General features: G+C 37.4%; 1 protein-coding gene and 1 pseudogene across 2 annotated transcripts; one reads left to right on the top strand and one right to left on the bottom strand.

Annotated features, from left to right (window-relative positions):
- The first annotated feature begins 1109 nt into the window (after nt 1-1109).
- Nucleotides 1110-14331, top strand: LOC120159907 (annotated as a pseudogene).
- Nucleotides 14332-16537: 2206 nt separating this feature from the next.
- LOC120159930 (DDT domain-containing protein PTM-like) lies at nt 16538-26281 on the bottom strand. Of its 2 annotated transcripts, XM_039170429.1 has the most exons (10): nt 26129-26281; nt 24991-25999; nt 23749-24453; nt 22234-23464; nt 20353-20641; nt 20115-20239; nt 19541-20007; nt 19405-19433; nt 18036-18548; nt 17073-17944 (listed from the first exon to the last, which is right to left on the bottom strand). In XM_039170429.1, exons 2-10 carry the CDS (start codon nt 25833-25835, stop codon nt 17073-17075), a joined length of 5076 nt encoding a protein of 1691 aa, XP_039026360.1. In that variant the 5' UTR covers nt 25836-25999; nt 26129-26281. The 2 variants fall into 2 exon arrangements, with proteins under 2 accessions (XP_039026359.1, XP_039026360.1); XM_039170428.1 differs by lacking the exon at nt 26129-26281 and having other exon boundaries at nt 16538-17944; nt 24991-25835.
- Between the last annotated feature and the right edge of the window lie 1015 nt (nt 26282-27296).

Below are 27296 nucleotides of genomic sequence, written 5' to 3'. Positions count from 1 at the left end.
ATATGTACACTGTAGTACAACAGTACTCTAATCAAATAAACCTGCTCCTTTCGGTAAAAGCATAAATTATATAGAGTTGCAATTAAATAGGTCTCATGTGATAAGCTTGCTCAATCTGGCTGCTGAATGACTGTTAGGTCCACGACTCTTTTTCCAGAGTCAGTTCTCACCAGTTTTGCAGTGAAGGCCTGGAAGTTGATATTGATTGTATAATGCAGAACCATGTTTAAAAAGCTTGTTTTTAAAACTTCAATATCGTATTAGTGAGGGTTCTAACTTGTAAAGACGCATTTAAATAAAGTGATGAACTTGTCAATCCCTTGTCATATTCAAATTGCAAATATAATTTCATTTGGATTTTATAAATACTGCTGTTTACTAATAGTTAGTAGAAGTCCTTCAAGCTTTGATTTGGTTTGATGTTAGAATTACTGTTTATTTTCCTCTCTATCTCTTCTAACCTCACCCTGTGAGCACACTTGTTGGTGGTCCTTATTTGGCTTTTTTCTACATTCACCTTTCATGTTCTATACGTTGAAAGGGACAGGACTAAGGTTCTTAATCTAATTAATGTTTCCCTCACAAGAAGTTGTGTACCAGGTACCAACTTCATATTTGTTGGGGAATTTTATTTACACAAACTTTGCATCTTCATATTTGTTTATTGTCTTTGATTCTCATAAAGGTTCATACAAATAAACTATAGTCAGTAAGAAACCAAAACTGCATTTGTGTTCTTTCATAATGAGCATCTTTTCCAGCTTCAAACATGCTAGAATGCCAGGTTCATTCCCTTATACAAGAATCCATATATTTATTTATTTAAGGGCTGTTTTGTGAATTTCAGACTGTTGTTCAGCTTCAAGAATGTAGCGTCGTTTTTTTTAGTAGTTAACTTTATCTAGGAGAAGTTTTGGCTCGACATTCAATTCCTAGAGCCAAATTTGGCCAAACACTGGCCATCCCCTCTTGGAACATTTAAACAGAACCTTTTAGTAGCTTGTTTGGACAAGGTTTTTGTAGTGATTAAGAAGACGAGTGAGAAGTTTCTTATTGAAAGTTCATATTCTTCAGGGACTGACACCATATGAGAAGAATATCCTTGATACATGCTGGGCTATGATGTTGATTGTGGTCATATGGAAACTGTGTCCTTGATATCTGCACCAAAATATCCAGAAAAGCAGGTAAAATCCTTTTCATTTTCCCTTTAATACAATTAGAGGCACATTTGTGGGATTAAATGTAGGAGAAGACATAGTGGATCCATGCTGTAGTAATGACATCCTGTTCAAGAGTGGGAAAGAAGATGAAATGAGAAAAGAGTTGTAACCAAGGTCTGAAGTAGCTATAACCATTCCTTATTTCCCAACTCCCAAGAAAGAATAAATCAATAAAACTTGAGTGCATAAAGAGCTAAGAGGATAGCATGTTATGACGTCTGATCTCTGTGTCACTCGTTAGGATATGCACTACCATGAAAGTTTTCTGTTTCATGTATATGACAATTACTGTTACATGTTATGTGTCTCCAAAAATAAAGCTGAAAACTTTTTTCTACTGTTGAAGCAGTATAATAACCAATTTTAACCGTCATATAATTTTATCCTAATCTCTGAAAATGTTTTAATGGGAATCTCTTATAGATTTATTATGGAAGCTTGTGTAATTAATTAATTATCATACACTCTATGCTTGATACTGAAATCTGCATGTTTCCATTTTTTTGTTCTCCCATAATTGATCACAGGTTGGATACATTGGGACTTCTTGTTTACTCAATGAAAATCATGATTTTCTGAGACTAGCAATCAACACTGTACGTAATGCTATAATCAGTCGAAATGAGACTTTTCAGTGCCTTGCTCTTACCATGGTAAGGCTGAAAAACTTGCTCGTGGTTCTAGATGTTCCTTGTAATTAGAATGGGGAGGAATTATTTCTGATTGACACCATCAAATAGCTACCTTACTACATACTTAACAAGGATGCATACAAAAGGTTCGGAGCAGGATTTAGTCCAAGACATTTTTCTCCTCTCAAGAGAAGTTTTTTTTTCACTTCTCTAAATATTATTTATCACTTTATAATTTACATTGTATTTCATTGTTCTTGGGTCTGCGGCAGTGGTTCTTATCATTACATGCACCTTGTATTTTTCATATTGTTACTTTTATACCATTTTTCCTATATTTTTATATCTACTCTTATCCTGAATTAATTCTGTAGGTTGGGAATATTGGCGGGAGTGAATTTGCTGAATCTTTTGCACCTTATGTTCAAAAGTTACTTGTAAGAGACCAGAAACTTCTTAAGTTCAAGTGCTTCTTTTAGAAAATAATTCACTGATGAAATCTGTTATTCCAGCTTTCTAGCAGCTGCAGACCACTTGTAAGAGAAAAAGCTGCATTATGTTTGCTACGACTGTATAGGAAAAACCTGATGTTGTCAATGTTGATGGCTGGTATGCTAGAATGTTAAAACTTTACCCCAAGTGGATGCTTTATTATACTACTTGTGCTTATTCTGAATTTATTTAATTGCACTATGTTTAGGGTGGATCGAATAGCGCAACTTTTAGATGAGCGTGATCTTGGTGTTTTGACATCTTTTATGAGCCTTCTTGTTTCTTTGGTATCAAATAATCATGAAGCATATTGGTCTTGCCTTCCAAAATGTGTTAAGATATTGGAACGCCTTGCAAGGAACCAAGATGTTCCTCAGGAATACACTTACTATGGTATCCCATCTCCCTGGCTTCAGGTTTGTACTTCTGTTTCAGTCCTCTATAAATTCAATCCCAAGCTTGGAAAAATGTTATGTACCTGGTCTGATTACTTTGTAGATTGTTTGCACTAGGCTTCTTGGTAATTGTTTTCCTTGTTTCTTTTCCTATCTCTTCTTGGGGGTGGATGACTTCGGTTTTAGTAGTTATCAACTCTTTGGTAAAGCTGATCTGATGTTTATTATTTTCTCTTTTAACATTAACAGGTTAAGACGATGACGGCTCTCCAGTATTTTCCTACCATTGAAGATCCTTCTACACGGAGAACATTGTCTGAGGTTTTAACTTTCCCATAGAATTCATCTCTTGATTTTTTAAATATTAGTTTGATACTGATGGAACTTTGCATGCTGATTTCAGGTCTTACAAAGGATATTAATGGGAACCGATGTTGTGAAAAGCGTTAATAAGAATAATGCATCGCACGCTGTCCTCTTTGAAGCCCTTGCACTTGTGAGTTTGCTACGAGTTCTGGTTTTGGCGTGTAAAGCTTATTATCAACTTCATTGCCCGACTATCATTCTTTGCTTTTTAGAATCCACACATGCATATTCTGCTCACATTTAAGAATGTAATAGAAGTATTTTGTATTGACAATAACACCCCTCACTCTGCACTTGCACAAGGGAGAAAGCATACTGGTTTTAAAGTGGAAATCTATCTGCTTTCTTGCCTCTTTCTGACATATTTTAATGATTTGATCAATGTTATTTACTCCACTCTCCTGGTCCCTCTTAGAGTGTCATATAGGATACAACCATGTACATATGTAACTGTTCTAAATTAGCATGCATGTTAGAAAGTTGCTTTTTAAGTTGTATTGTGCATTTTCTCTCCTTACATGTATCTTGATGCTGAAAAGGAGATGATGTCTCAATGTGTTGCCCTTCTTGGAAAATTTATCGCTGTTCGCGAACCAAATATTCGATATCTTGGTTTGGTAAGTTATAGAAACATGATAACTTAGTTCTCTTTTAAACGATCTTCTTTTTTAATAGTAGCAATCATGTTCACATGTGCCAAAGCTACCAATAACCTAAGGATTTACTTGTAGTCTTTAAACTGCTTGGTCGCAGGAAAATATGACTAGGATGCCAATGGTTACTGATGTGCAAGGGATTATCAAAAGAAAGTATTGAGGATTTTAGACCGATTAGCCTAGTCGGAGGGCTTTATAAGATTTTGTCGAAGGTGTTATCTAGGAGATTACGGTAATGTATGGATGCAGTTGTTGGCCCTCCCCAATTCGCCTTCATTCCGGGGAGGCATATTATGGATTGTTCGTTTATTGCGAATGAGGAGATTGATTGTTGGAGAAGGAAAGGCCTTGAAGGAATAGCGTTCAAGGTTGACTTCAAGAGAGCGTGTGACTCAATTGATTGAAGTATATTATTGAAAATCATGGATTGAATAGGGTTTGGGAAGAGGTGGAGATCTTGGATGAAAATGTGCTTGTCTACGACTTCAATTTCGGTTTTAGTGAATGGTTCTCCTTCGGATGAGTTTCGGATTGCAAGGGGTCTTCGACAGGGTTGTTATCTTTATCCTCTTCTTTTCAATTTGGTTGGTGAATTATTGAGCTTGATGTTATCAATGGCTATGAGTTTAGGTTTGTTTAGAGGATTTGAGATTGGAAATCAGGGTAATCCTTTGAGCTCTCTCACCTCCAATTTGCAGATGATCTATTAATTTTTTGTAACGCTTCGATCAGGGAGTTGAATAATGTGAGTAGGGTGCTTTTGATCTTTGAGATGATATCTGGCTTGCAAATTAATTTATCCATAAGCAGGCTATATGGAAATGACGACAGTATGAAGGGGTCCTTAGTGATGGGTTTCTATAATAGGGTGCACAGTGGGTTCCTTCCCAACATATTATTTGGGGTTACCTCTTGGAGTGAAGAAAAATTCAGCATCATTATGAGACCTGGTTATTCAAAAGTTTTACAAGAAATCGGCTAGGCAGAAGGCAACTTCATTGTCTATTGCTGGTAGAGTTATGTTGATAAAATTTGTTCTTTGCTCCTTACCGATATATTTCATGTCAATTTTTATAATGTCGAGTTGTGTATTGAAGAGGCTTAATTCAATTATGGCGAAATTTCTTTGGGGGATTCGGTTGTTAATAGCATAATTTATTGGGTTAATTGGTCTACTGTTTGCAAGCCTAAGGCTTTGGGAGGGCTTGGGATTCCAAATTTAGAGCTTATGAACATAGCGTTATTGGGAAAATGGACGTGAAAATTTGCTAATGAGAAAAAATCCTTGTGGAAAATGATTATTTGTTGCAATAACAAAATTGATCCGAATTCAATGGGGTTGGGAAATTCGGCCTCTTACAAAGCATCTTGGATATGGAAGGGGTTGTTAAAATTTTTTGTTCAGATGATGACTGTGGAGTTTGTTTGCGGAGTAATTTTAAAATGAAGGTGGGCGATGGGGATTCAATTTTGTTTTGGCATGATGTTTGGCTTGGTGGAGTTCCATTGAAAGAGCGTTTTCCAAGGTTGTTCACTCTTTCGAATAACAAGGAAGGAAGATTGTTGATTTCAAGAAATCAAGCTCTTCAGGCTGTTTTTGGGACATTCCTATGAGAAGAAATCTTGTCAATTGGGAGATGCTGCAATGGAATGAACTTATTTCATTGTTGTATAATTTTAATCCCTCGCCTTTGATTGATGATAGCCTTGTGTAGTCAGGAGAAGGTGATGGTCGTTTTTCAGTTAAATCTTGCCTTAGAATCCTTCTTGGCAATTCAGATGACAATTTTTTATATTAAAACATGTGTGGTCTGGTATGGCTATTCCTCGGGTCGAATCTTGTCTGGCAGGTGGTGTAAAGAATGTAGCAGTCAAAGTGGATTTATTTAAATATGAGGTGCGAGGGATTGATGATCCATTTTGCTGGTTGGTTCAGGAAACTGCTTTTCATTTGTTTGTTTCGTGTAAAGTGTTATGGGGTTTATGGGTGAGTCTTTTACGGCTTTGGAAGGTTTCTTTTGCTATTCCTGAGTGCCCTGCAGCATTGATTTCTATTTGGTTTCACCTTGTGTCTCGATCAATCATTTGAGGTTCATCCCAGGAGCCGTTTTGGGGTCAATTTGGAAGATGAGGAATGAGATCGTTTTTAACAAGGGAAGTTGCATTTTGCTCTGTTATCTTTTCTCACGAGGTATAGAGTGGCAGCATGGTTTACTTCAAAATTTCCAAAAGTGTTGATTTCTTTTGATAGCCTAGTGGGGGATCCTTCAGTAGCTGATCGTGTTTCGAGTCCTAAAGGGATCATTCAAATTTTGTGAGCTAGTCTCTGCCTTCAACCGGTTTTGTTAAAGTGAACGTGGATGGTGCTATGGATAAAATGTGGTTGAGAGGTGGCATCGGTGGGCTGCTCAGAGACGAGAAAGGTGTGGTGTTGGGATCGTTCTCAGATAGAGTTGGTTCTGGCCCTCCAATTCTATCATAATTGATGGCAATTATGAGAGGGTTGAGGCTTTTCTTGGAGTCGGGGATGTCGGCGAATCGAAGGCTTATTTTAGAATCCAATAATGTTGTGGTTGTGGATTGGATCAAGAATCCTGCTGTCATCACCCCATTGTTCTTGTCCATAGTTAAAGATATCGTCTCGATTGTGGTTAATAAAGGGGTTATTGTTAGGCATGCGTTGAGAGCAGCTAACTAGGAAGTGAATGAATTTGCTAAGTTAGGGATAGGCTAATTGGTTGGGATATATTTGTTGCATTGAGTTTGTTGTATTTGGGGAAGTTTTGGTTATATTTTTCAATTGTGGTATGCTTGCGTTTGGTTGATTGTTTTTAGGATATAGTTTTCTTGAGTTGGGTTTGGTCATTGTTGTGTATATGTAGTTTAATGTTGATCATTGTTGAGGTGGTAGTCAGGTTGTGTTTGGTGGTATTGTACTCTTCTTGTACTTGGTTTTTATGCAATAAAATTTTGAGGCACTCTTTTTCTCCTTCCAATGTCCGTTGAGCCACTCTTGTTGCTTGACGGTTATGAAGGGGGTTTTAACGAGTCCTCCCTTTTTATTAAAAAAAAAGGACCCTGATGTCAGGTTGAGTCTCTTATTTTTGAAGTTTTAGTTCCCCCTAAAGGTGGCTTGCATTGATGCTTAAAGAACAAGATGTATACAATCAAGACTTGCACACACTGGGAGTTCCCCTAGAAAAATAATATTATAAGAGAGCTATAAAATCAATTTTCCATCTAACTCAGGTTTTGCCAAACCAACCGATAAGGAATTTGCATCTTGCAGAATGTTTTTAAAGAACATACTTATTCTTGCCTTTGAAATTGCCAATATAGTTCATCCACCAAGGAACAGTCGCATAATTATTGACCTACAGACAATCATTAGTAGGGTCAGTTTTCAAAATGAGAGTGATAACTATTCCAAGGCAAGAATTCAAAAAAAGATTAACATTAATAATCAGGCTTATATCCTAGTAACATCTATCAATTAGTTATTTCAATGATTCTCTTTTGGGAATCATTAATAATTAGACTCAAATCTTGGTAACATCTATCACTTGTCCCATGTAAGACATGTCAAAGTGTATAAGCAGTGCTTGTACCTATCCTTGCTCATGCAGTTCAAAAGTTTTGAAATCGCCTCTGTCTGTTGATGAGTTCCTCATCTGATTAATTGACACGACAAGTTAGTGGTTTAATTTAATTCGATCAGAAACCTTAATTTGTATCATATGTTGCTCTGACTCTTCATTTGTCTTGAAGTACCTGTATCCGTTGCATTATGACATAGGTATTGCGATATGACCTTCTGCATACCTTCAAATACATGGGCATACTTGCAACTTTAAATAAAAAAAGTAAAAAATAGCAGTAATGGAATATTATATATAAATGGCAACTGTAATCAATAATCAAACAACTTCTATTATAAAAATTAAATGACTTTTGCTTTGAATTTTATGCTCTTAAGATTCATTTTTGTTGACTGACGGCAGTACGGAATTTCCAGTATTCGTAGGCGTTCTCTTGATTTGCTTTATGGAATGTGTGATGTAACAAATGCAAAGGACATCGTTGAAGAATTACTGCAGGTACCATATTCGTAAACATGTAATTGTTTTACTTTGTATAATACTCGGATGATTTATTTTCCATATAACATCAAATGCTGAAGCATAAGATGAGAATATCACCGACTGTCATCTCTTTACCAGTATCTCAGCTCGGCTGATTCCACAATGCTGGAAGAATTGTCACTTAAGGCTGCCATTCTTGCAGAGAAGTTTTCTCCTGATTTGTCATGGTAAGCATGTTTGGTTAAAGCTGGATGTTAACATTTATTCTTATGAATAAAAAATATTGTACCTCAGTGTTTTCTTCTCTATTTTGTACATCAAATTCATCATATGATTGCCTGTTATCATTTTCAAATGACTAGCTTGCCTAAATCTTGCAGGTATGTGGATGTTATCCGACAAGGCAGGAGATTTTATTAGCGATAACATATGGTTCTGTGTTGTGCAGTTTGTTACTAACAACGATGACCTACAGATGATAAAAAAATTCTGACAGATTTACTTCTGTATTTTATAACTGAATGTATTTTTCTTTTTTGATGGTTTCTGGGCTAAGAATCTTACGCTTGTGACCAGCCTTATGCTGCTGCAAAGGTAAAAGAGTATATTGACAAGCCTGCTGTACATGAGACCATGGTCAAGGTTTGTATAATTTGTGTTTCTTTTTTTCTAGATGAGTTGTGTGGTCTTGGAAAGTATAGCGTATGGTCAATATTTTTTTTTTTGATAGAAATAGGGTATGCCTCATTAAAAAAACTCTTCATAACCTCCATGTTACAACAATACCATGAAGGTCATTGGAAAGAGGAAAAGAGTGTCTAATAATTTATTAATATAAGAATAATACAAAGTCATATCCTAACAAGCTTCTGTTACAACATAACACTTAAAAACCAAACAAAGAACAGAAATAAAACCAGCTCAGAAGCATAACAACCTCACCAATACCCTAATAATCATCCTATTCATTCTTTAGCTAATTTATCCGATTCCCAATTAGCAACTCTCAATATATGCCTAACAGTTACATCTTTACTCTCCACTAGGGCAACAATGTCTTTCACCAATGACTGAAACATAGGTGTACATAGAGCCGGATTTTTAATCCATCTCAGAGCAGTTAGGGAATTCGATTCAAGCATGACCCTTGGAAATGAAACCAAAGCTATCTCCTCCATATACAACAGCCCTCTTTTGATAGCCAATAACACTGCAAGAATAGAAGGACCACCCCCAATCCTCTCAGAAAACGAACCATGTTGCAGCCCTTCAGAATCCCTTATCAAACCACCAATGCCTCCTTTATCTCACCCCTTAGACATCACACCATCAACATTTAATTTAACAAAACCTGAGGGGGAAGGAATCCAACATGAGGAATCCAACACGAGGAAGAAGTACCACCCTTCTTTCTTCCCACAAAATCAACTACTCTAACATCACCCACAAGAGAGTTAAAATGAATCTACACATCTTTGAATCTCGCCACAAACCATGATGCAATCCTAAAACGAACAAGGAAGAACAATAACGGACCATCCACCTTTCTTTTCCCATAAATAATTTCATTCCACCACTTCCAAACCGACCACAACACCGCTCTAGGAATGAACTTCCAAATGATGGAGCTCGGAACTAAATCGTCCCAAACAGTGATGAAATCCAACAGCCTCTGAGAAGCCACAAATGAGACATTCCAAGATGACAAGAATCTACTCCACAAACCCCTTACAACCTCACAATGCAAGAAAAGACGAGAAACCGACTCCACACACTTACCACACAACGGACAAGACGAGTCATCAATCCCTATTACTCTTCGCTTCATCAATTCTTCTCTAACTGCCACTCTCTTTATCAATACCTAACAGCGTATGGTCAATTTGAATGGCTTAAATAATCCATGCTACTTCCTTTTGAAAAAATGGCAGTAAAATACTAGCTTCTATGGGTTTGTTTATCTATCCTTGGGCAGTAGGAAAAGCATATTTGGCCAGGTTAGAGATCTCTGCCCGTCAAAACTGGTATTTATGTCACAGCTTACCTCCTTACAAGCCAAAATTAGGGATCTTTATTGAATCACCATATTGGCTTCATTTACATCTGGCATGTCCATTTTATAGTCATTCTATTCTCAATATTAAAGGGATTTTTATTTTTTAACTTTATTCTATGTATAATGGACCAAAATATGGACCATGCTGAGTATTGTTGCCCTTTTCTCTTGTTTGTTATTTAACCAAATTCAATCAGACTTCCTTATTTGTGTTAATCTCTTCCAAGTTATTATACAGCACTGAATTTTAGCAAGATCTATATATTTCAGGGATAAAGATATATGTCACTTCGGAATTTGTATGTTTCAGGTCAGTGCTTACATCCTTGGAGAATACAGCCACCTATTGGCTAGAAGGCCTGGGTGTAGTCCAAAAGAAATCTTTAGCATCCTACATGAGAAGCTTCCTACAGCATTGTAAGAACCTTTATACCTTGATTCTCTATGTTTGGGCGGTGTTTGCATTCCATATATTTTAGTGTCTTATAGTGGATATCGTGTTTCAGGACTACTACCATTCCTATTCTTTTGTCAGCTTATGCAAAGATTTTGATGCACACTCAGCCACCAGATCAAGAGCTTCAAAGTCAGATTTGGGCAATATTCAATAAGTGAGATTTTATGTTTTTATATCTTTCTTTACATTGGTTAGTATCTCAACTAGTCTGTTGAAATATGGAAATTGCTTAATACAATTTTGTATTTGTTAACTCAGATATGAGAGTTGCATTGATGTCGAGATACAACAACGAGCTGTTGAATATCTTGCAATGAGTCAGAAAGGTGCTGCTCTGATGGATATATTGGCTGAAATGCCTAAATTTCCTGAGCGTAAGGTGTGTACTTTGCAATATTTATTTAGAATTGGCTGCACCAGCTTTGAGTTCCGGGCGTTTCATGTCAGTCTTGATTCAAGTGATGGATAACCATGCTAACCCTGCTCATGTCCTCCATTTGCAGTCTTCATTGATCAAAAGGGCTGAATATTCTGAGGCTGACAGTGCAGAGCAAAGTGCTACCAAGTTGCGTGCTCAACAGCAATCATCAAATGCTTTAGTTGTTACTGACCAGTACCCTGCTAATGGGGCGACATCACCAATTCCTGTTGACCAGCTTACTCTCGTAAAGGTGCCCAGCATGATTAATACAGAGGTTAGATTTTTTGGAATCCTAGTAGCTACTTGTTTTCTATGTTTTTGATATATATATATACATGTTTGTAGCTTTTGTTTAATGTAATTTGGATTAATATTATATTTGATTACCTTGGCAGAATGATACTTCAACAGACCAAGCTTTGTCGCAACAAAATTGTTCTTTAAGTAAAGTAGATCCACAACCTCCTTCAGCAGACCTCCTTAGTGATATTTTGGGCCCACTTGCCATTGAAGGCCCTCCTGGTTCTACTGTCCAATCTGAACACATTGCGTTCTCTGGAATGGAAGGTGGTTCAGATGCAGTTGATGGTTCAGCCATAGTGCCTGTAGAGGAGCAGACAAACACAGTTCAGGTACTGCATTCTCTCATTAATGTTTACCCATGGTTAAATCTCTTCTACGGAGTTTAAAAATCAGAATGGAACCGTTATGTGGTTTATTTCAACATTGAAGAAAGTTGGTTTTAATCCGTGTCCTATTTATGGTGTGTACAAGGACACTGTAACTTCTTTTGATCCAACCTCGTTAACAGCCTTCGAACCCACTGCTTCAAAATTGTGCTACAGTTTTGATGCCTCCTTGCCCTTTCTAGCAGTGCTTACTGATGCATTTCATGCTGGGGCACAGCTTTCTTCATTTAGTTTTCTTTTTCTTATATCTAATATTAAAAAAGAATGGGATTTTTTTTCTTTGCTTCTTGAGAAGATGAGGTTGGGGGATTCTATTGTTGGCTGTCACCTTAGAGAAAGTTCTTCCTGGTTTTCTATTTGCTTGTAGTTTATCTATTGTATAACTATGATGCCTTTTCTTTTCACGTATCTTTGAGTCATTGTACGGGGCATTTATTTTCCAATTACTTGCTTAAAATTTTCACCATTTACTGTATCCTGCAACATGCTAAACTAAAATTAAGAAGTTAAGCCATTGCTGCACGATGATTCTAGTAAGTTATAATTTATAAGATTTACCATTTGGTTTTATTACTTGCATCTGCAGCCAATAGGAAATATTGCTGAAAGATTTCATGCTTTATGCCTGAAAGATAGTGGTGTTCTATATGAGGATCCTTATATTCAGGTTCGAACCCTTTACATCTCATAATTTTAGTTTTAATTATCTGCTCATTTGTATTATTTCTTTAGTATACTCTAGGATATATTTTTGGTTTTTGATTTGATAAAAGTTTCCAAAATGTTGTTGCTGATTTTCCCACTAAACCTTACTTCAGATTGGCATTAAAGCATAGGGCGAGGTCATCATGTACGTGTTGTTCTTTTCTTGGGAAACAAGAATACTGCTCCTCTCGATTCTGTTCAGGCTATAATATTGCCTCCTCCTCACCTGAAAATGGAGCTTTCATTAGTGCCTGACATGATACCTCCTCGAGCTCAGGTGAAATGGACTCATTCTGCTTGTAGCTAGTTGCTCACTAATAGCTATTGATGTTTTTTCCCGGTCATGTCATATTCTAGAAAGGACCGAGGATGTAGCTGTTTTTTTTTTTTTGCATTATATGTGTAGGTGCAATGCCCACTTGAGGTTGTAAATCTTTGGCCGAGCCGGGATGTAGCTGTTCTAGACTTCTCCTACAAGTTTGGGACCAATATGGTACTTCAAGATAATATATATGTCATGTATACATCTAGCATATTGTTAAATTTTACCAGGTAACTTATTATTACCTTTTACAATTTAATGTGAAGCTTCGCCTTCCTGCTGTGTTGAATAAATTTCTGCAGCCTATTCAAGTGCCTGCAGAGGAGTTTTTACCCCCAATGGAGATCACTTTCAGGACCACCATTGAAACTTCAAGAAGTTGTACGTTTACGTCCTGTTTTGTGCTTTTTTAATGGTTGGGAATTGGGGTGGGGGCTGGGGGGAGAGATTGTGTTTCATCCTTTAGCCTTTTAGGTATGCTTTGCTATAAGTGGGTTACTAGTCCCCTCATTTTATTTCAATTGGAGTGTGATATAGGTGGACACCCACCTTCACCTTCACCTTCATGTAACTGAGTAAACAACCATCATATAACGAAGCCTTGTTCTTTGTGTGCTTTTATCATATTATCATTTGCGGACCAGTTCGTTTCCTCTGCTGGGTTTGCTGTCTTATCTAACTGTTCCAAATTGTGCAGGTTAGAGGTGTAAGACCCATGCCTCTTCCAGAAATGGCTAATCTACTCAACAGTTTCCGGATAATGATATGTCCTGGGCTGGTAAGTCTCTTTCATTTGACTAATCCCTTCTCTCATTTAAAGCAGCAATGTTGACCTTTTAATTTTTTTTCAAAATCTTTCAGGATCCAAATCCTAACAATCTAGTTGCAAGCACTACCTTCTACTCAAGAGAGTACGCATTCGGTGCTGTGTCTGGTAAGAAATATGTTCTGTGCAATCTCCATAGCTGTTCTATTATAATGGTGGAGCTTGGTGGTAAATTCGAATGACATGACTTCCAAGGAACTCTTATCATTTTCCCTTGTTTGGTAGTTATTTGATTTGTATGGTTTGTGTTACATGTATGAAAGAGGATCGAAATTTGTTCTGAAATTACCCACTTCTATATTTTTCCTCCAGTCCTTTCATTCTTCTACCTGATCGGGTCACCCGAATTGAATCTAGTCTTTAAGCCTTTATGACTTGCCCTTTTGGCGTCAAATTATCTATGACTTTTTAGTCCATTGGGATCTAGGGTAGGTCACTTCTCACAGCTTTTTCTTCTGTAATGTTTTCAGGTCAGAATTGAAACAGATCCAGCGGACAGAACCCAGTTGCGAATGACAGTTGCTTCAGGCGATCCTTCGTTAACATTTTGAGTATGTAGCTAAACTTGAAACTGATCATGTCTAAATCTTGCGGTTGGCAGCTTTTTCTTATATTTGATCTGCAGGTTGAAGGAGTTTATCAAGGAACAACTAATTAGCATCCTTACTGCTCGGTCACCAGCACCAGCAGCACCTCCCACAGCTCAACCAACCCCACAAATACCACCGAATGATCCCGCAGCTATACTAGCCGGCTTGCCATCTTGAAAATGAAGATTTGTTCAGTATACACTTGTAAAACTTGATTTTTATACTCTTCCGGCCATCCATTTAGCTTTTGTCCCTCCCACAAAGAGGTGCATATAGAAAAGAGAAGCAAGGGCTCGCCGGATCTACGGATGAGATTTAATTATGTTAGTACGGCTTAGTGAGACAAGGGTGATCGGGCATTTTGTGATTCTTTGTACACAGCCATGGTGAGGGTTTCATTTCTTAGTTTACCAGATTGGGGTTTGTATATCTAGTAAGATGTCCGCATGTAAAAGATATGGCATGAAGTAGTATCAGCTGTACCAATGTAGTGGCTTGTCGAACCCAATATATTTTGTAATAAGATTAAAGGCAAGTATATAGTGGGGACATGAGATATTTGATTATATATATGTAGTTTTGTTTTGTTTTTTTTATCTCATTTTGATTTTTGCGATTCATCTTCAGTGTTGTTCGTATTCCGGGGGGAATAGAACTGAAGGGGAAAAAACCTACAAAAATCTTCATCTCAACTCAGTTATAGGTTAAAATCGGGTTGGTGTTCGATTCAAAACAAATTTGGGTTAAATTGAGTAACCTATATCGGATATAAAAATTGGAATTTTAATTCAGTTTGATATTTTGTAATAAGTTTAAAACATTCACAATTCACTTACAAAGTGTTTTCTAAAATTCTCTCTGTGAGTTCTCTCTGAGTGCTTTCCGATCAGAAGTACAATACCACCAGCAGTTCACTCCGGTTTCGGGTTGAGCATTACCAACATTGGACAGTCTAAAATCGTGGCTGCATCATTGGCCTGAAACACCCCAGAAACCAACTGAGCATTCCAACGAGCCTCATTCGGGATCATAAATTCGCCACATCGGATGGGGTCGACCTCATTATCCACATAGTGTCCCTGCAGGCAAATGGGATGGTCAGCAACCCAGCGATCAACAAAAAGCCTTGAATTGCTATTTCTTCCCACACGTAGATGGAAATCATGCATAACAGTTTTCATGGCTGAGTAAATCGCTTGCCATGCAAAAGTAGGTCGAACACCCAGTCGTGCATCAAAGATGCTGCCAGTAGGAATATATTTTCCTGATAGGACACGATTCAGTAAACTAGATGGCATTTGAATGCTTCGCCACACCTGTTTCCCTAGCATTGCTAAATTAAATTGCCAGAGATCTTGAAATCCAAGTCCACCAAGTCTTTTCGGCTGGAAAACGCTCTTCCATGCAACCATTGGCCATCCACGCTCCGACGGGCTGCCCAACCACCAATACAAACGGAGGATGGCTTCCATATTGGAAATGATACCCTCTGGGAGGAGATAACAACCCATAAGATATGTCGGAATGGCCTGTCCCACAGATTGAATATAGACAGCTCGCCCCCATATGATAGAAGATGTTTCATCCAGCTACGAATATGAGCTAGTAATTTGTCCCAAAGAAATCCGAAAGCAGCCATCTGGTTTCTAGCAACCACAAGTGGAGCCCCTAAATACATCCCGGTTCATCAATTTCGGCCACACCAAGGATGGCAATCTAAGAAGCACGGTCTGCAGTTGGAAGTATTTACCCCAAAATACACTTTTGATTTCATGAAGTTTACATGCTGTCCTGACGCAGCACTGTAAGTACAAAGAGCATCCCGGATATAAGTGAACTCGCTGGTTGCGTTGCAGAGGAAAAGAATGCAATCATCGGCATAGAATAAATGAGTGATTCTCGGAGCTTGCCGACTGATCCGAAGCCCTTTGATAAGATCAGCCTGTCGCTCATTATGCAGGAACAATGAAAGACCTTGAGAGCACATGAGAAATAAAAAGGGTGACAAAGGGTCACCTTGTCGTAAACCACGTTCTGGTCGGAAACGTTCCGTGAGACATCCATTCACTCAGACACAATATGAGACCGAAGTTACACAGGACATAATAAGAGACACCCACTCCGGGGCAAAACCAAGTCGAACCAGCATATTCCGAAGGAAGTTACACAGGGCAATTGGTCGAAATTGTCTTAATTGTTCCGGTCTAACAGTCTTCCGAATGTGCAGAGGGCAATTGGTCGAAATTGTCTTAATTGTTCCGAGCTGAGTCTTCGGAATTAGGACGATGATCATCTCGTTGACTTCTTCCATTGGCACCCGACTATGCAAATGATCCAGATACAATGTGAGAACATCATCCCCAACAAGCGGCCAAATGTCCGAAAAATACTGCCGGGGTAATCCATTAACCCCCGGAGCTTTGTGGGGATGCATGAAGAAAGGCTATTAATTTAAACGTATCAAGATAGTAATAAATTATACTTGGGAACCGGAGCCATTCGAATTTATAGTTTGAGCAAATAACAGAAGAGTCGACTGTTGGATGTCTAGTTTAATTATTACATGAAGAGATGATTGACGAAAGAATGTAGAAGAAAATGTTACTTGCGGAACATGCAAGTAACATCTTAAATTAAATCCTTCGATTATCTTAAAAATTGGGAGAACGCTTGGATTTCAATTGTATAAAAAAAACAATGCCAATCAGACAAGCATCACTAAAAAGGGGGGCATTTGCTCATCTTTCAAGCTGTTCTACGTAAATATCTCTAAACCTTAATTTTTTCTCTTTTCCCTACACGATGTCCAAAGCAATTGATCATCACCCAAAGTTGAGCTATGTCATAAACGCATTTTCACCAAAACACTGGAAACATGGTTTTTCTCCTTTGATCCAATCTGAGGAAAGAGTCTCGAGGAGCGTATCAACAAAAAAGCCACTGCAAAAAGAAAAAAGCAGAAGCTTTTTAGCCTCGAGAAAGCACAGCAATGGAGGTGGTTTCAGTTTCCTCCAGATGCATGATAACCTACGCGACTGGTGTGATATTCAAGAATTGTCACATGTGGGCTGTGGCTAGCTTTGCCTCCCCTCTTTGTAATAATTTGGACCAACAAAAATAGACAAAAGAGATTCTCAAAATTTGAACAGCGTTGGACCAACTAACGCCATTCTCGACATCGGCCACACCTCCAGCTGCTTTCCGAGGATGAAGACTCATCCCAAAGAGAACATTGGGTGTGCGTCAAAAAACCACATATATCACAATAAAGTTCAGGTGCGGGTTCATTCTGTAGACACACGTGACAATGCAGTGCAGTAACATCGGGGTTCATGGGATCCACTTGATTATCAGAATCCTTCAATCCATCCCCCGTTCCATCATCAGATGCTAGCAGCTCAGTGAAAGAGAAGTATGTTTGTGGTTCAAACTCCATGTCCTCGTAGTTCAGATTTTCATAATCTAATAAAAGCACACCTTCAAAGCCCCCATTACTGGAAACATCCCATTGCGCAAAAGGAATAGATGAGTCCCCCTTGGGCCTCGCAAAATCATTAGGTTCAGGGTATGCTGACAACTCGACATGTTCAAGACCATCCCCAGAAAGACCATGCGCCTCCCCTTCCCGCTTTATTTGCCTTCTGACACGTAACTTCTGTGGTCCAGTGGCAGAAGCATTATCCAACTCAACACCCACTTCTGAAATGTACTCTGTTATTTGCTCTACTTTAGAAAGCGAGAAAACTTGAGGATCATGAGCATATCCTAGCTCATCCTCTGTAGAAATCATTGGAGTGACAGGACTGAACTCTTTAATGTCGGAAATAGTTCCAAGATCAGAGTCCAATGCTAGACTTCCTTGTCCCTGTTTCTGCAGCTTTCCAAACTGTTTCTTGCGCTTTTGCTCTCTAAGTTCAGCGTCCATGAAAGGACACTCGGGTCCTTTTATCCTTCTACACTTGCAACATTTGAACCCAACCACATCAGAAACCTTTGATTCGTCAAGTTCAACAGCTTCAGCATGGTACCACTCTGGGGGAAAAAAGAAAGAATAGGCGTTTATCATAACTTAAAATCAAAAGATTATTTAGAAAGGAAAGAACAGCAAAGATCAGTTGCATACTTCTGCATGTTTCACAGTGAATATACATCAGATCCGAGTTATAGGGCTGTTGACACAGCTCACAGGTAGGGTACAAAGAGTGGTTATCTGAAACATCCTTTGTGAGAATGTGTGCCTGCCTGAATTTAATTCCAGTTTCACTTTCACTGTTCTTTTTTCTCCATATGACACCCCAATTACACAACTTACCTCGCTTCGCTCCTGAGCCATTATTTAAAGCAGATTTTTTTGTATCATACCTTTTTTCCTGAATTCTAACCTGGTTCTCCTTGCTTCTGTTGGAGGCCAGTGGTTTCATGGGTTGAGTAGAACTTTTAACCTGCATGCCTTTTGTGGCTGCAGGTGCACTGCAGCAATCTCGTCCTTGAAATGGCAACAGAGCGGTAGGAGACTTGCTATTGATTTCATTTCGAGCAAGAACTTTGGCATGGTAACACCCCTTACAGATGGTCAAGCACTCAACTTTCCCATTCATATGCATTGAGCTCAACGTACAGTCCTGATGACAATAACCTGATAAAAATTGGGGGAAAAAACAAAATCAATTAGATATTTGAACCCAAACCAAACTCAAAAAGCCAAAGAGCATCCATTCCTGGTGGCTTGTGTGATTTTGTTGCAAAAATGTAGACACATTACCTAAATGCATGTATCCCACATATTTTCATGTTTAAAATGGAAAATAACTCCCCACACAAAATAAATGAGTTTGGATAGCTATTCAGTTGACCAAATAAGAGTCAGATTCATGTTTATCACTTTAAGTCCCATCACACAAACACTTAATGAATAGAAGATTACTAATGATAAGCTTTCCACAAGCACTAATGATCTGCAATCAATATATTTCCGGCTTTCCCCTTAATCCAAATTTTGCAAGGAACAAATTCATTTTGTTTGAACCATAAGATCAAGTTTCCCCATCTCAAAAAACTGCTCAAATTAACCAATTGCTAGTAAAGTTATAAGAAAATCTTATGACAGTTTCAGATTCATATATTCTTCTAATATTTATTTCATATTCATTATGTATGCTATTATTGAAATTTTGACTCAAGCCAATCAAAATTAAACAAGATGATCACTTCTAGTGAGACTTTACAGGAATTCTCCATCCAACAGGATTCTCACTTGTAGGGAAAATGTAAATCTAAACTATGAACTGATGGGAGAACAGCCCCAAAAACATTGAAGTACAAACTTCCTCTCATGAGCATGGAAAATGAAGATAGAATGGAAATATCAAAAGTCAAGTACACATAACAGATGCTGAAAAAACAGATGATATTAGGAGCCCACAGGAAAAATTAGAAAATGTTCACTATAAAAGATAATTTAGAATGAGAAGTCTAGCGAGTGGTTAGCATACCTAGGCAAGTGCCACATTTTACCGCATCCCTGATGATTGCATAAAAGAATATGCTTAGAGCAAATAGGTGGAGAAAACAGGAATTACAATATCAACAAAAATAATATTTGATTTGATAACTGTATAAGATGATTACCTCAAGAAAACATCCATTTGACATGAAGCACAGGAACACTTCTCTAACTTATCTCTTTTAGATATCAGATAAGCAAACATATTCCTCCGGGAAGCTTTCAACTGCCTTCGTTGTAACTCAGATAACTCGGTGAAAGGCTTCTTAACCGATGGAAGAACAGAAACACTCATTCTTTCTTCATATTCTTTGATCAAATATAAAGGAATGTGTGTCAAATGAAACCAATATTTCTCCTTTTTGTTTTCAGTTTGCTCAATGTCAATTATGTTCTTCATGACACGTGAAGGTAGATGCTTTTGATTGCCGAAAGCAACTCCATATTGGATCTTGCTTCCTACAGTTTTCTTATCACATATAAAAGCATTTCTAAAAACTGATGCTTCAGTCTCAGAACCTTTTCCATCTGAGATGTTATGATCAGGACGAACAAGATCATTCCATCTCACATGAAGGTCTAGGTATCTAACCTGAACCAAAGTCAAATTGAATTTTTATTAAAATTCCTGGTAATCCAGTACACTATTGGAAACAGGGTTACAGTAATGGTCAATTCAAACACAGTTTAATGGCAAACCTGAAGTGCAAGCTGTGCCGTGTTCATACTCCTTTCCACTGCAGCTCTCCAAATTAATTGTCTGCTTCTTTTAGGAATCTCAAAATCATCAACATAATTAATACCAGAAATCTTTCTCCCCCCACCTAATCATTCACAACCATGATTCTATTTAATTGTTTTGTTTTCACCAATTTTACTACTATACAGAAAGCAAATTAGACTTCTAAAAAAATTATTTCATGGACACCAAAGATACCTTGCTGAGCAGCTTTTCTAACCATTGAGGCAGGCAAAATTGCTTTCTGGAATACATAAGTTGATAACCTCCCTCCACGCCACCAGTCAAAACTTTTATCATCAGAGTCATCAGCTGTAACTTCAGATGCAATAGATTGTTTCCTACGTCGTCGTCCACCTGGTCCCTGCTTCTGTGACAATCCCACAGAGGATGTAGTGCTTTGAATAACACAAGGATCCACTAAACAATCATCCATTAGCTTGACCCAGTCCGCAGAAAGAGCAGTAACTGAAATGTTCTCCTCAAGCTGAAAATGGAAACCAAAGGTACATTAACCCAAATAGAGAGAAAATAGCATGATAAAACGCATATCAGCTACCATGTCAGAAACCAAAAACCACATCAATCAATAGCAATTGATTATATAGAACATGGCATCCATCAAATTTCATGTTACAAGTACAAAAGGGTACAAGCATTTTAACCAAAATACATACATTTTAACAAATGTTATATGAACATTTTAACAACTATGAAATGAGAAACAGGAAAGGAAGAGAAAGCAAAATAATAGCACTGACGTGAACAAGAATGAGGACAGACCAGGCTAGGGGTGGAAAAAAAAATAGACATCAGCAAAGAAGAAATGAATGATAGAATTTTTTTTTTTTTTTTGATAAGAAAGAGGCCTCGTTAAAAACCCCCCTTCATAACCGTTAAGCTACAAGGTATTTTAACGGCATTGGAAGGAGGAAAAGAGTGCCCAAATTTTATTAATAAAAACAAGTTTTCACTGTTTTTCACTGTTCGCTTAAGGCTAGCAAGATGGTTTCTAGCAAAATATCCTCTTTCCTATATTAAGGTGGATTCTTTAATTGGTGATCCTTCCTTGGCAGATAGTATCTCTGCTTCTAAGGAACTACTTAGACCTGGGTGCTGGTGGATTCCTCCTCCTGTAGATTTTTTTAAATTGAATGTGGATGGGGCTTTTAGTAGAGTTGGGAGAGTTGCTGGAATAGGGGGTCTTCTCAGGGATTGGAATCGGGTTATACTTATCTCTTTTTCAGAAAATGTTGGTCCTTCTCATCCCTATTTAGCAGAATTGAAAGCTGTTAAAAGAGGCATTGATATCTTTGTTTCTTCAGAATGGTTGTTCAAGGGCAGACTCATTATTGAATGTGATTGTAAGCTGGTCGTGGATTAGATCAAAGATCAAGCTTTGGTTCCTCTTTCCCTTTCAAATTTTGTTAAGGAAATTGTATCTATTGTTTCTTTTAGAAATTTTATTGTCAGGTGGATTCCAAGGTCTTGTAATTGTGAGGCTGACAAGCTAGCAAAAGAGGGGATCGGGTGATTTTTTTGGCTGTTTCAGTTGGTATCTGTTTCTGAGCCTAGAAGCTAGAGGAGTGTGTGAGGTCTTATGTTGAATGTAAAAGTGTTTTTAAGTCTTATGTAACTTGGCTTTCATTAATAAATTGAGGTACTCTTTTCCTCCTTCTGCTAGTTGGGCCTTACCTTACGGATAAGGTCCACTAAGAGGGAGGTTTTTAATGAGACCTCCTATTCTTATCCAAAAAAAAACTGACACTCCAAACAAAGTTCTAAAACAGACCACAAACACTCCAAATGAATGATAGAATTGGAATATCTAGAAAGTAAAACTGATAATCCACAGAGGAAAAGAAACAAACTCAAACCTTCCACATCAGTTATGTTCTCAATTAATCCAAAATTTTAAAGCATACAGTGATTAGAAACAAAAATTAGGTAAAGATAAGATGCTCAAGGTTTACAGCATGTCAGGAAACCTTGACCAGAAAAATAAGATGGAATATCAAGATAAGGTGCTTTTTAACAGAAGTATTAAGGAAATTAATGAATATATTTTGTAATACTCACATCAAGCAAGAGGATTTTTATTGCTCTACAGGTTGAAGCTTCTTCTAGTTTCCTACGCCATTGTTTTCTATAATCTTGGTTTAAGAAAGAGCCAGCAACAAGACCACACAAAGTCTCCTCCATGTATAAAATATATGTTGCAATACTGGGAAGACTACCCCTTCCATTCTTTAAAGAAGGAAGGCCACTGAGGACCTTATTGGTACTTTTGGTGGCAGTGGAGACAGCAGAATTCAACATGCATCCTCTCCTGCTTGAAGCTGGGACCTTGCAAGAGTAACACCAGCCACACCTTTCCCGTGGAATATCCAACAACTTCTTTTCAGCACTTGGCCAGAAAAACCGTGAGGCTGCTAATGAGAAAGCTTTTACTTGCAGCAACATGCTACTATCAGATGCAACCTTTCTGGCACTACCTGATTTATTTACCTCAGAAACCTGACTTTCCTCTGATGAAAGAACAGCCAGCTTGGCAGCCGCAGTAGCAGCAAAATGCCCGTAGTTATAGTGATTTACATAAGGCTGAGGTTTAAAAGAAATCCCCATGTATAGATAATCAACTGCAGAATTTCTTGCATCCCTTCCAAAACCTATTTGCTTGCCCACTTTGCTCTGGCTCTGGCAAAACATATAGATACCATTTGCTGCTCCACCATAATTGTTGCTACTGCTTCCTGAGGCGCATGATGTATGATCTATGACATTTGATCTGTCAACTAAGCTTTGGTGGGTTACATCAGAGGCAGTTTGCTGGCTAACTGAAGCAGCAGATACAGCAGACTCGATATAAATCTGCTCAGACAGCTTCTTATTCATTGGAGGATGATCCTTCCCTCCCATTGTCCTACCATTGCTTAGGGAGCCAGGAAGGTCAGTTTGATTCATTGCAAACATTGAAGTATCTGGACTCAAAACTCCCACATTTCTTCCACAGAAGCTACTTGCATTCTCAACATCAACTGAACCCGAAAACTTATGGCTATCCTTCACAACAGAAAGAGGTAATCCAGCAAAAAATTTTGCATCTTCCTTCGTCTTAGCTACACTGCCACCAATTTCAAGTGGAGAGACAATATTTTCCGGGACATTCCAATAGTGTGTAATTGCTTTGCATATATCAAGGTATAATGTTTTATGTTCAATGGATGAAGAAAGAACCTGGAGAACTTTAGGAATGTCATTCAGATTGTAGTATCTGACATACGATTCCGTGTCAAGGGAAGCCTTGAGCCTGCAATTATCGAATTGCAAACTGTAAACAAAAATTTAGAACAGATTGGATAACACAGAGAAAAGAAATGGGGCATAAAATTCATGCATATCAGCAACTTAGCACACTGAGCAACTTAAAAGTTAAAGGTAGTAAAAAATTGATAATAATTTCACATAGTAAAACCCCCTTCAAATGATGAGACATTTAAATGCTAGAAGAAGAAGATAATCAGAGGGAAAATTCCAAGTCATTGACAAGAATGTCTTACTAGCGTAGAATAAGAAACAGGTTTAAAAGCTTACACTAACAAGTGATTACAAGTACCCAAGAAGACCTGCCCATATGAATCAACACCAAAAAGTTCTGCTCCTCTAAGTGAGGTGTTTACTGTAATTTCTGGTCCCATTTTATCAATTACACATTCTGGACAATACCAGGGCCCATCAGGTATATGGATTTTCATGACACCTATACATCTTGAATGATATGCAGATGGACAACCATCACAACAAAGCAATGTCCCGTCCATGCCACAAAGACGACACTCATCACTATTTCCATCTACATCAGTATCAACACCAACAGTCCCTCCAGTATTTCTCAAACCCAATGAGGAGGTCCTAGAAGATGACTTGACCTCATAACCCTCTGAGGTTATCCCCATTAACTCCCTTCCTTTGCATGCAGAAGTTTTATAATATATAGGATGAATCCTTGTAGGTCCTTTTTCAAGAGGATCAATTACAACTGCATCAGGATCTACTCCCACTTCAGTTGCTTCTCGCATATCAATTTCAGCTCTCAACTCTGCATAGTCTAGTACATCATCACAAAGAATTTGTAGAATCATCAACTTTCTGCTCACAGGCAAGGAATAGTACTCTCTCTCAGCGACATATTCATAAAATCCTTTCCACTCAGGTCCTCCTGCATATCCCATTATCACAAAATATTGGACCACATAAGCAGGCCAAGTCAGTGTATCGAGCAAGCTCCAATCAAGACACCTGCAGATAAAGAATACAACAATTATAATTATATGAATTTCTATAGATGAATGAATGTAAGAACGTTATTTTTTTCTTTTCTGTTCCTTCTTGGTGGTTGGTGAGTTATTATGATGCCCTGAAAGTTGAACCCAAACATATATTATATTCCTAAGAGAGATGGCGAGATGCCACTAGGATGCTTTCAAAATGGGAGGAAAAGTGCATTAATTGTAACATGTAAAGTATGTGGCACTTCTAGTCACCCATAAAGCACACAATTTTTTCCAAGAGAGATCAAAACTACTCTCATTTGCTTTCCTAATTGGTGGAAAAAGTGCACCAATTGTATCATTTTAAGGATTGCATTTCTAATCACCCCAGAATTTATATGAGCTCCTGATTTTCTTTAATTCTTTGAGGCCTAGGGACTACCTTGTACTTTTAGCAATAATGACAGTACAGTGGATTGTGGTGGAAACCAAATTTGTTGTTAAACATCCTAAACACAACCCATTAAATCATTATTTGATGATGTGTTAAAATGTATGAACATACCTCAAGCATTTTGATGCAAGCTCTGAGCCTTCTGAAGAGATTGTTTCAAGATGACAACACAATGCTCGCATCAAAGCAACATGAACAGCATCCAGTAAAGGGTTTGGCTCAGAGCAATTTAGTGACCCCACAAAATCATCCAATCCGAATGGGTTCAAAAACAAAATGATGCTGAAGGACCTAAGAAAACCATACACAGAAAACAGATGTGAAACGCACTCCTCTGGCACACCAATTGTTCCCGAAGAAGGAGGTAATATAGGGGGTGGAATAAGAGGAATCTCTGACTCCAATGACAATTCCCTATCATGTGCATGCTCACAGGAATCACTTGAAGAATCCGCATCATCTTTGTCTTGCTCTCCTTCATTCTCATCCATCATCGCATCACTCAACTTACTCCCAGCTGAGGTTTCCAGGACATCAGCCTCGTTTTTCAAAACCTCCAATTTCTTCATTTCCTCCTCCAACTCTCTCTTCTTTACAATCCTTCTTAACACTAACTCATCTAACCTAACTTTTTTTCTACTCAAATCATCATCAAAATACGATTCTTCCAAAATCAATTCTCGAAGTTCCCCACTTTCCAGATCCTCAAAATCACCGTCTTCATAATCTACTCTATACAATCCAGTGTCATACGAAACAATCTTCCCTAAAAAACCACTTCCCCCAAATTCTTTCAACACATATCGACCTACAAAGGCTATGGATCTTGTCTCCAGCATCCGCTTTTTAGTTTTGGAATTATTGAATTTCGCATCACCAACGGCACTTCCATTTTCTTCTTCCGGCCTCGGACGTTTCCTTGGCCTACCTCTAGGCCTTTTTAACGTAGCCTCCATTGATCGACCGACCCGGTAACAGATCGAATCAAACCCTGGATTAAGTAAAAACTAGTTTCCAATCAGCCTACTAGGATTTCCAAATAAAACCTTCTTTTTTGTGAGAATACGTGATTCGGCGTCCTTTTCCCCTTTTTTGAGTGCTCTGGGGCTCGTGGAGATCCCTTAAAACAAGTTAACAACATATTAAATAAATCGATTTTCTAAATAGATGAAAAATAAATTTTGTATTAAGAAAATAGGAGTAAATCTTTAACGAGAAGTAATTACACAGAAGAATTGTGCAGAGATACCTGTTAGGGTTTGATAACCGCCATTGATATCGTCATGTTAGAGAAGCGATAGGCAGATAGTGTATCCCAATAGAAGTGAACAACGGCCTCTTTTATCGCGCGTGAGAAAGTGAGAGTGGCGGACTCGGTTATTTGAGTTGACGATTTGAACAACTCGAACGAGTTGGGGGCGTGAAATGTTTAATGATTTTTCCGTAGCCACTTTTAGATGGGGTGATATAATGTGAGGACATCCTCTCGGCTATCGATACGATTTATTAGGGTCGTCATAATGGAACGTGTATAAAAATTCACATATTTTTAAAAATTTAAAAACAATTTGTTTATTTCAAGAAAAATGTATTATTTTAACTTAAAATAAATTTTATACAATTATATTATATTTGTATATATATATTGAAATAATTATAAATAAAATTTGTTATAATATATTTTATATTTATTATTTATTTTTAAAGTCTTAATTTTTTGAAAAAACCTTAATTATCTAAATTCACTTAAATTTACGGTATTTTAATAATGTTATATGTTTATTATTTTTTTATTTAAATGAATCGTTATTGTTCCTAGAGGTCATAAGTTCGAGCATCAGCGACTGTAACAAGGTGGTTGAACGTTTATTGTCAAATGATTGAGAGAATTTAAAATGGATATTACTTTTTAATCACCTGAACTTACTAAAAAAACATTAAATGCTCATTCTCCCTTGCAAAACATCGTGATTGAACTCAAAATCTCAACAGATAATAACAATTTATTCATCACTGATGTTGTATGGTTCGTGTCAAATATTGATTAACTTAAATTTAACGGACATTAGTTTTTTTATTTAATTATTTATTTATCGATAAACTTTTGAATGCTTTCTATCATTTTTTATAAGTTTGAAAAATTAGATAGCGTTGAAGAATAAAAATTATTTAATTAAAAATCAAATTAAATTGTATGTTTGAATCATTTATGATTTATAATTTTAAAATTTGCATGTATCAATTTTAATTTTTTTAAATTTAATCTATAATTAATTTAATTATTTTATAATGCAAAATAAACTATGAAGATATTTTTTTTGAATTACAGTAGCCATAGTTTTATTCAATGAAGATAAAACACTTAAAATAACATGAACAGTGTGAAAAAAATAAGAGTAATAAGCCAAGCGTTTTTC

This window comes from Hibiscus syriacus, unplaced genomic scaffold (genome assembly GCF_006381635.1).
Source record: "Hibiscus syriacus cultivar Baekdansim isolate YM2019G1 unplaced genomic scaffold, ASM638163v2 tig00111387_pilon, whole genome shotgun sequence".
Taxonomy (NCBI): domain Eukaryota; kingdom Viridiplantae; phylum Streptophyta; class Magnoliopsida; order Malvales; family Malvaceae; genus Hibiscus; species Hibiscus syriacus.
The sequence above is the reverse complement of the archived record's forward strand: the minus strand, read 5'-3'. Positions and strand labels throughout refer to the sequence as shown.

Bases quoted from the DNA above. Each gene is read 5' to 3' on its own strand.
- LOC120159930 (XM_039170429.1), bottom strand. From the start codon at position 25,835: ATGGAGGCTACGTTAAAAAGGCCTAGAGGTAGGCCAAGGAAACGTCCG. The intron at 24,454-24,990 runs GTATGTTCATAC...CTTTATCTGCAG, and splicing joins CTTGCATCAAAATGCTTGAG to GTGTCTTGATTGGAGCTTGC. The intron at 20,008-20,114 runs GTTTGCCATTAA...ACTTTGGTTCAG, and splicing joins CGGCACAGCTTGCACTTCAG to GTTAGATACCTAGACCTTCA.